Here is a 10,349-nt window from a genome sequence, read left to right as displayed (position 1 = left end):
CAAAACGGAAATTTGGTTCACACCAATATAGCAAGCTATAAAGAGCCCAAAATCTATATAAAAAAACGAGAAACGAAAAACATTTTTGAACCACATCAACAAACGACAAAAAACTGACCATCAGGTTCCTGACTTAAGACGAGTACAAGCAAACGAAGTGGGTTTATACATTTTGATATGTACCAACCTTTACCCTTACCTGAAACAATAGTGTAACATCACAACATAAAAGACACAGTGACACTATACGTTTTTAATCTAAAATCTCGCCATTAACACATCAAATACTTAAATAATGGTTTCGAGTATCATAAAAAAATGCTTGCATACATGATAACATTATTTTCACAGCTAATTATATATATAATATAACTGCATGGTGAATGTTGAACAAATGTCATGAACTGAAAAAATTTACGTAGGGATAATCCGTTATACGTGTGTTATTCAGGTTTCATACAGGTTATAAAATATGACATTTCTGGCTAAGAGTTTATATTCGTCTAAACCACAAAGCAATACCAACTTCGTCTGTACCATAAATTCATATCAAGTTCGGCTGTACCATAAAGAATCACTAATTTCGTCTGTACCACAAAGCAACACTTATTCATCTGTACCATAAAACAACACTTATTTCGTCAGTACCGTACCATTAGGAAATTCAAGACATACTTTCCACAAATATGCATTAACCATGGTTCTTCGTATTCGTGGCATTAAATTCTTTAAAGGCAAGGAATTGATTTATTCACTTTTATCGGTATTAATAACAAAAATATACACAAATTATTTAATTTTTCTAAAGATGTCATCACCTTGTAGTTTTTGTATCCATTTATATCCCTTTTGTTTCATAAAAGAGAGTATTTCTTCACGATGCTGGTCTGTTTCTATCGTAAACACATCAATATTAATTTCTTCCCATTCAATTGAATTTAATATGTGCATTTCTGCACCTTCTACGTCAAGAGAAAAGTAATCGATAGAATTACGCCCTACGGTTCTCATTAGCTGTCGAAACGTAAGACAATCCACTTTAACCGTCTCACTGGCATGAGCCCAGTTTTTGTGTTTACCATAGGTAATTTTATCCCTGACTATACGTTTGCGATGCCTTTCTGTTAGTGTTTCCTTAGCACTAGTAATTCCACCAGCTAACACAAATGACATTGATGGCAGACTTTTACTGACACATGCGTTCACCATATAGCACTTCCGGTCTTTTTTAAACATTATATCATACGTATAAGGATTGGCTTCGACAAGCAAGCCATTCCAATTTCGTATTTTTTCAAAAAATAAAGTATTGGAAAAACTTTCACCATCATAACCTCCTATTTCTAAAAAGAATCCATTTTGTTTTTGATCAAATAACTTGTCAAGAAACTGGTCCTGTCCATATTGTGACCAGCTTATCACATTTTTTCTGACTCCTGTTGGGTGTTCAAGTTTATAACTCCCTTTTCCTTTAATCATTACTTTTGGTTTCAGGGATATTTCTTCGTTTGTGAGGGCCGACTCATTTCTTTTTGCGATATGAATAAAATCAGAGGCATATATCTGTTTGTTTTTTTCGTTCGACGTGTATGTTTCTTTATTTTGAAAATCAATAAAATTTAAGAGGAAAATAATAAAAACAACAAAAAGCACAATTATAACGCAGCTATTCGAACTGGATTTCATCTTCCTTTCTTTCCTGTTTATCAATCTCATATATCCAATAACAAAACTCTACAAAATAAAAAAATAAAACAGTTATTACGCATGTTGTTCAAAGAGTAGGCAGTATAATCTCGTTATATATCTCGTATTTAATGATAATTTAGGGAAAATGATTATGTGATTGTATAAATAGGAACGACACAACTATACCTTTTTATGTCTTTTCCTAACTTTGAATAATCGTGGAAGGGGTGAAACTATTTTATGGGTGTAAATTCTTATTTCTCCTACATGTTTATACGGTTTACCGTGGTTTTGCTTTGGGGAGCTACCATTTGATTTTATAAAAAGGGGGCGGGGTGGGATGAAATTTAGAAAAGAGGCAGGATATAAAGTTTTGATTTTAAAAAAGGCAGGATGGGGACACTTTGCCAAAAAAAGGCAAGATGACAAGGTATGTAAAAAAATCAGGATAAACTAATAAAAATAAGGCAGAACGGAAAAGAGTGAAAATAAAAAGGTAGGACAGAGATTACAACTAAAAAAAATGCAGGACGAAATTTGTATTCCTAGCCCCTCCTAAAATTCAAATGGTAGCTTCTTTAACTGCAACACGCTATCACAAATAGAAACTGGGTGTATCTTGTGACTGGGAGTGGGTAATGTGTTGGCCTTAACCACACACACACAAAATAAACAATACGAATAGTCTGCACCGACTCAGACTCTGGAACTGAGTTAAACTCTTGCAAGAAAAGACAACTCTGGTTTACGCGATGCATAGTTTAATAGTTCATAGATATAGGAAGATGTGGTGTGAGTGCCAATGCGACAACTCTCCATCCAAATAAAAAAAGTAAAAAAAAGTAAACCATTATAGGTCAATGTACGGCCTTCAACACGGAGCCTCGGCTCACACCGAACAACAAGCTATGAAGGGCCCCAAAATTACTAGTGTAAAACCATTCAAACGGGAAAACCAACGGTCTAATCTATATAAAATTTAAAAAATGAGAAACGAGAAACACGTATAAATTACATAAACAAACGACAACTACTGCAAGCATGGAATACAATTGTACACAATAGGAACTGCTCAGTGTAATACTAAATCCAATCTGACGAAATAACTGTTTTTAAACAAACAAAAATATACTTGGATAGACTTTATTGTGGCAAATTCAATTAACGGATTAAAGAAAAACTAGCAAATAGATAATGATTAAATTAATGTATGTGCGGTATGCGGAAGGTATTTGAAAGAATGCGTATTAATTTTATAAAGGAGATTTTGTATAAGTTGTATACTATTGCCGTTAACCGGTTTGGCGGTCAGTATAAAAGTAAATTGCACGGGTTTTTAGTTATCGATGACTGGGTAGTGACCACATACGCGCACGTCATATATATATAGGTAGAAGTTTATTAATTTTTTTTGTATACAAAATATTTGTATTCAAGTTTTATATAGAACAGTATTTAAATGTGTTGTATTTATTTTGTAGATTATTTTGTTGCAGAACATATTGTCCAAGATTCTGACATCTTGTGTTTTTGATGGACTTTATTATTTTAGTTTGATGGACTAGACCAGATCAGATACATATTGTATAAGAAATAAAATTTGAGGTGGTCACTGCGCCATTCAGTATCCAAAATTGTGTTTGTTTTATTGTATTTAGAAAGTAAAAACTAATGTTGAAGTGTAAATAATTGGATGTGCTCAGTTATTTACACATATGTTCAAAATAGATGAAGCATTTTAGCACATAAATACTTTATGTTTGGTTAAACAGTGTGCATTAAAACATAACCATAGAACATACAGACTTATTAATCGAATTAGTAGATACAAAAATACCAGGTATAAGATTGAAGTAAATGCCGTGACAAACAAATTGAAACCTGAAATAAGATTAAATAAATTTCTGATCGACTTATAAATCTTCCATAATGAAAATAACAAAATCCCTGATCGATTTTATAAATCTTTTACAAAATGTCCGAAAAGTCCGAAAATTAAATTTGGTCCATTTTTTTCCACTGTTACAACACATTGATGTGTGGGTGTAGACATGATTATCATGAACAACAAATTCAGTTTTTCACCTCAGAATTGACAATTTTATATAAATCACTTTTCTTTGAAAGATAATTATCTTTATTCAAACAACAATAACAACAAAAAATATTATACACAACATTACTACGAAAGAATGAAAAAAGTTAACATAGCGGCGACAAATAATCCAGATTGTGATATTTTTATTTAAGAATTGAATGCTTCTTTTTGTAACTTTATTGGGGTGTAAAAGCGTTGACCGAAGTACATTTTGTATGAAGCGCGGAAGCGCTTCATTCTAAACATGTGCGCACGGTCAACGCTTTTACAACCCTATGAAGTTACAAAAAGAAGCATTCAATACTTATAATTACATTTTTTAGCTAGGATAATGAAAACACGAATTTTTCATTTTTTTTTTAATTTAATTCTCCTGTGCACTTTATTGTGGGACCTCGTGTTATCATGGATGAGAAGTTTTGTTGAGTGATACAATTGCTTACAGAATAACACGTGATGTGCAGTTAGCCAATCAGAATAACGTATTGTAATGAAACATACATCTAATGTAATTATTCAAATTAATTAATAAATAAATAATGTAAAGACATTGGAGTCTTTTGCATTTAAATGGGAGACTATGACCTCGAACGGCAGTGACCTAGAGTGGTTGATTGTGATTTGTCATTTCACAAAAACTAATGTACTTTTCTTTTGCTGTCTTAATGACAAAAATAATAATTAGGGACTGTTCATTTCCTATCATTTTGGGAGGGGAGTTTGTGGAAACAGAGGAGTTTCTGATTTTTTACCTGTCCTCACGTTGAGGAAGGTAAATAAATTTAAGACCCCTTCCAAACACTAAAATACCCCCCCCCCCTTTCCCCCCAACAAAAACTCAAGCAAAAGTTTAGAAATTTTTTTAAAAATGTCCATAAAAAGTATATAATTATTTTTAACAAAAATACATGCATACAATATCTATTATAATTATATTTTATCACTCAATAAGATGAAGCATCAATGGTGGATGTAGAGCTTAAAGTGAGAAAAGTTCTTTGTGAATTCAGGGAACTTAATTTGGATATGATAATTATATATAAAAAATAAAATTGCCAATTAGACAGCTACTTGTATCAAATAGGTCACCATACGGCCTTCGTATTTTCATGCCGGTAACGAAGTACTGGCTACCGGGCTGGTAATACTGTAAATTCAGAAATTATTGTGTGCACTTACTATTGCGATTTTGTCATTTTAGACTTAAATGCGATTTTAATTTTTATTATTTTTAGACAAATCCTGTTTAATTCATATGTAAATATTTCAAAATGCGAGTTTAAATCATTGCGTTTACAATTTTGTCGCATTTTTCGCAATAATAAAAACATCGCAATAATTTTTAAATTTACAGTACTCTATCAGTCAAGTTTTCAACAAAAGACAAGCGCTCATGACTTTCACCTTGGCATTTTCGTCAAACTATTTCGATTCCGGTGCAACAAGTGAGTCTTTCTAAAACTAAAATATAAGCCTGGTAATTTTGAACAATTGTTCCAACTCATATAGACATAAAAGAGGGGTGAAAGATACCAGAGGGGAATTATATCCAATAGGTCACCATACGGCCTTCGTAAGAGTTAAAATTTAGTAGTAAGCAAACATGGGCTACTGTAAAGCCTTCAACAACGAGAAAAAAAACTCACTGTATATAGTCACCTGTAAAAGGTTAATATGAAAAAAAGAAAACTAAGTCTCATTTCAATTCACTAAAAAAACAATTACATGTATGGTAGACCTGACCAATGACATCCACTGAACTACAGGCTCCTGGTAGACCTGACCAATGACAACCACTGTACTACAGGCTCCTGGTAGACCTGACCAATGACAACCACTGTACTACAGGCTCCTGGTAGACCTGACCAATGACAACCACTGTACTACATGCTCCTGGTAGACCTGACCAATGACAACCACTGTACTACAGGCTCCTGGTAGACCTGACCAATGACAACCACTGTACTACAGGCTCCTGGTAAACCTGACCAATGACAAACACTGTACTACAGGCAGTATTATAGTACAACACAGTCAAGAACAAACTAACATTTTGCAACTCAAACGATTGGAAAGATGCATCATAGCAAAAGACAACACAAAGAACCGAATAAAAAAATTACTATCGTACCTAAACTGGTTCCCGATCGCAATGTCTCATAAAAAAAATCCTAAATACATTAATATAACACTCTTTTTTTTCTGAGACAATTGCCTGTGCATATACCAATACACATCGTGACTGTGTATGGCTATCAGCTAACACCTGGAACGTAGTACCGGGTACCAGGATATATAGTACCAAAATAATAGAACGGTTGACTTCAATGCATGTACATTTATGTTATATTGAATATTGTTTTGTCGTGAAATTAGCTACTGTTCTGATTTCCGGAAAAACTATTTCTGTGAGCGATGGGTCTTGAGTTTACATTTCGGGGAAAACTAGCCGCAAACAACGACTATTAAAGTACTTGGCATTACTGGCTACCAAAGTAGAGGCAGTCCGTGGTCGACTGGCACCTGCAAGTTTCTGAAATTCAAACTTTTCAATAAAAATATATATATAATTAAAACAAAAAGAATGCATTCAAAACACTTACAAACAACAATAAAGTAAAGCTAATAATTGCAATTATTTACCTCATCAAAAGACAGTAATTGTATATTATTTACCTCATCAAAAGACAGTAATTGTATATTATTAACCTTGGAAAACAATAAATATTTTGATAAAACTGCATCTATGAAAACATGAAAACTTTTAATAGTCTTTATTCTAATTAGTTTTAATAATTTTAAAATCATGACCTACCTTTAAGTTTCAAAATTCAAATTTTGACGTCTCAAAGTAGAAGTTTTACTTGGTTATCAATCGTTTACTTGATAGAATGTCAATATAACTTTCTTTGTCAGCTTACAATAAGTAAAAACCAAATATTGTTATAGTGGCCGAAATAGGACCAATCAATGACATATACATAATGGACAATGGTCATAATACATAATGTTTGATAGACCGGAAAAAATGTTTGCAGTAACCAATGGTTACAAATAGCGTAAAACTATAACGTTTACCTTTTTCATTTATAAACATAAAATTCAATAAATAATTAAAATAATTAAAATGTCATCTTTGTTCCCGGGACCTTTTTCCAATAATTCTGTCACAATATAATTTTCATTTAAAGCTAAATAGATAAAACAATATTTTAAAGAAAGTGTGCAATTTTATGTTAACTGTATCAATTTTAATAATGGATTTATAAATTCTGATATTTACATTTTTTGTAACACGATTAATGTACGTAAATAATCAATATACATGTACACGTTTAAACCTCAAAACAAACAAGCATTTTGTTTATATAGGATCATATAGATTATACCGTTGGTTTTCCCGTTTGAATGGTTTTACACTAGTAATTTTGGGGCCCTTTATAGCTTGTTGTTCGGTGTGAGCCAAGGCTCCGTGTTGAAGGCCATACTTTAACCTATAATGGTTTACTTTTTAAATTGTTATTTGTATGGAGAGTTGTCTCATTGGCACTCACACCACATCTTCCTATATCTAAGCAATCGAGAAAATTGCGATGCAAAAAAAAAAATCATATTATTATTTTTTTGTTATTGATTTAAAGCAACAAAAAAACAGGAACTTTTTTTTATAAAAATATTTTGTCTTTTGTCTTTTTGTCTTTTATTTCAGTTTTGAGACTTTTTATTTGTTGTTTTTATTTTAATTCTTTTTAGATTAATTGATGCTCAGGGGCGGATCCAGACATTTTAAAAAGGGGGGGTTCCTAACCCAGGACAAAGGGGGGGGTTCCAATTACATGTCCCCATTCAAATGCATTGATCGTCCAAAAAAAAGGGGGGTTCCAACCCCCGGACCCCCCCCCCCCCCCCCCCTCTGGATTCGCGCCTGATGCTTATGATGTTTGAAAAGAAGATGTGTTTTATATAGATAATTTTAGTGTAAATAATATATATACATTCAAAATATTTTTATTGTTCACCTATCAAATGCACATTTAAACAAAGGGATTGGACAAAGGGCAGTACCTATACAAATCATTTCTCATACAAGATCTGAGACTACTAAAACATGTGTTATAGTACTAGTGTGACCAGGGAAAAAGCAGCTTTGTTTATTATGTTGGACTTTAATATAAAATTCTTAATTTTGATATTTTAGACTTTAATTCCAAGTAACAGCTCATGCCAGTGCAGTGCATGCATATAGTGTTATGCCTGTTTTATTTTACTTTTATTTTCTGTGTGACTATTTGATTTGTGCAATCTTATTATTAACTTGTGCTATGTTTTAAGTGTACTATATGCTTTTTACTTATATATGTCATTATGGTATCTTACTATGCATTATATGTTTAAAATTGTCCAGTGGCGTAGCTTGCATGTATGCTCAGATGCTCAAGCATCCACATCATTTTGACAACAAAAAAATAAATAATAGCAGCAGTTTAACTCGGAAGTATCCAAATGTAACAAGGCTGGGGATATAAGATTAACGTCCAATCATTTTCGAAGCAGTATGCCTGGTCTTTCATTTCGGATAATTTAGTTAATGTAAACAAAATAGCTGAATCGCAGAATAGTGTTTCAAGTTTTTGCTCGTAAAAAAAGGCGAAGGACTGATGCGCAGACCCGTGGACATGTTTCATCTGAAATTAAACCTAGTGGAGTGATGGCTTCTCATTTGACTATTGCATCTAACAACTGAAACACCATGTATCGTTTCTTACGACATGGTAAACGACGTGATAACAAAAATCAATTGTAATAGGCTAGTCCTAGGCTTATGAATTCTCGTTTCTATCTAGGTTCAAATACTAATTTTATTTTCAATCAGTAAAGAACAAAGATCCAAGGGTTCCCCGCCATGCGCATTACATGTCATGTTTTATCTATCAAAGGGCAAGGAACAAGGCAATAACTAAAAAAGCATTGTTTTTCTTATTTCTTTTTTATTTTCAATATCTTAAGAGAAATAAAAGCTACACAGCAAATGAAATGGGATTTCCATTACAATTTATATTTCAAAGGGTCATAAATGGTTAAAAATATTTGATTACGACTAATTTTCAAATTGTCAAAGACATTGCTTATGATATGAGGTTCACTTAATCTGACAAGAATTGTGCACATGAGAGTGCTAACAAGACCGGACGATTGGACGCCCGGTATTTTTATGTCTCCTGCAACGCGTTTAGCTTAGTAATCAAAAATCAAAAACCCAAGGTTGTAGACTCAAATTCCTGGAAAGAGAAGTCACTTCAGTTCCTATATTCCGAAGTTCCTAAATTATACAGAAGTACCGCTGTAATGGGGTCCGTTTTTGATATGTCAAAGTTAAGATTGGGTGGGAAACTTTACATCAAATATTTATGAATTGAATGATGGTAGTTTCGAGGAAACAATAAAATTTGGTTAAAAATGTAAATATATGTATTGGTTGGTATTTTGAATTTAAACAAAGATCTAACTAGTGTCGGATTCTGGGGGAGTACATGTGCTTAAATAAAAAACAAATCTGCATAAAAAGGTCCAAATATTTTTTCGTCTCGCTCCGCTCGGCGAAACATCCACATCAGTTCAACTCTGGCTACGCCACTGATTGTGTTGTTTTCATGACTTTTGTATGTGTATATTGTATTGTGTGTGTGTGTGTATTGTATTTTGTAATGTTATTAAGTCGATTTGAAAAGCTCACTAGAGCTTGTGTTATGAAGTTTATTGAATATCGACTCTAAATAAAACTTTGAATCTTGAATCTTGAATGATTGCCAATGAGACAACTGTCCACAAGATACCAAAATGACACAGACATTAACAACTATATAATTGACTGATACATTCATAGATCATACGTTGTTGCAGTGAGTCAGGGGAGGCAATCCCCCCACTTCTTGAAATATTGCAACGTAAAGGGGTCTTCGTGTGATAACTGATTTTCCTTCATAATCGGTATCATGACGATATACCCCGCTAGCTCAGCCGTTTACGTTACAGGGGCGGATCCAGCCATTTTAAAAAGGGGATGGGTTCTTAACCCAGGACAAAAAAGGGGGAGTCCAACAGAATGTCAATACATTTTCGAACTTCCCCTTTTAGGATAAAACGATGTGATTAAAAATATCCATAAAAAGTAAACCAATTCAAGGAAGAGTTTGGCTTTAGTGTTATCCAATTGAATAAAATGATAGATACTACAATTTTAGAGGTGTCCGTTTAATTAAAATTAAGAGTTGTACACTAGTCGGCTTAAACTAAAATATTTTTCAATCAATCAAGCTCGTGACGTCCCACCTTCCGAGACAAAATCAATATACCAACTCAGACTGGTTCCAACTAGAACCTGATTCCATGACTAGGGAACAAAGTCGGTCCAGTAAAAAAAAACATCGCATAAATTCCATTCCCGTTTAATTTTCGGTCCAACCAGAGCAATGCATGAAACACATTTTTTAATATCATTGACCCCTGTTATATAGCCATTCTTCCCCCATGCCAGTTTTTCCCCATGGGGAAAGACTGGCAT

General features: G+C 33.1%; 1 protein-coding gene across 1 annotated transcript; it reads right to left on the bottom strand.

Annotated features, from left to right (window-relative positions):
• Window positions 1-238: 238 nt before the first annotated feature.
• Window positions 239-6,711, bottom strand: LOC143053412 (uncharacterized). Its single transcript, XM_076226212.1, has 2 exons — window positions 6,603-6,711; window positions 239-1,734 (listed from the first exon to the last, which is right to left on the bottom strand). The coding sequence occupies exon 2, from the start codon at window positions 1,714-1,716 to the stop codon at window positions 790-792; it is 927 nt and encodes a 308-aa protein (XP_076082327.1). The 5' UTR covers window positions 1,717-1,734; window positions 6,603-6,711; the 3' UTR covers window positions 239-789.
• Window positions 6,712-10,349: the final 3,638 nt, after the last annotated feature.

This window comes from Mytilus galloprovincialis, chromosome 12, assembly GCF_965363235.1.
Source record: "Mytilus galloprovincialis chromosome 12, xbMytGall1.hap1.1, whole genome shotgun sequence".
NCBI classification, from domain to species: Eukaryota; Metazoa; Mollusca; class Bivalvia; order Mytilida; family Mytilidae; genus Mytilus; species Mytilus galloprovincialis.
Note: the sequence above shows the minus strand (reverse complement) of the source record. Positions and strands in the feature narration are given on the sequence as shown.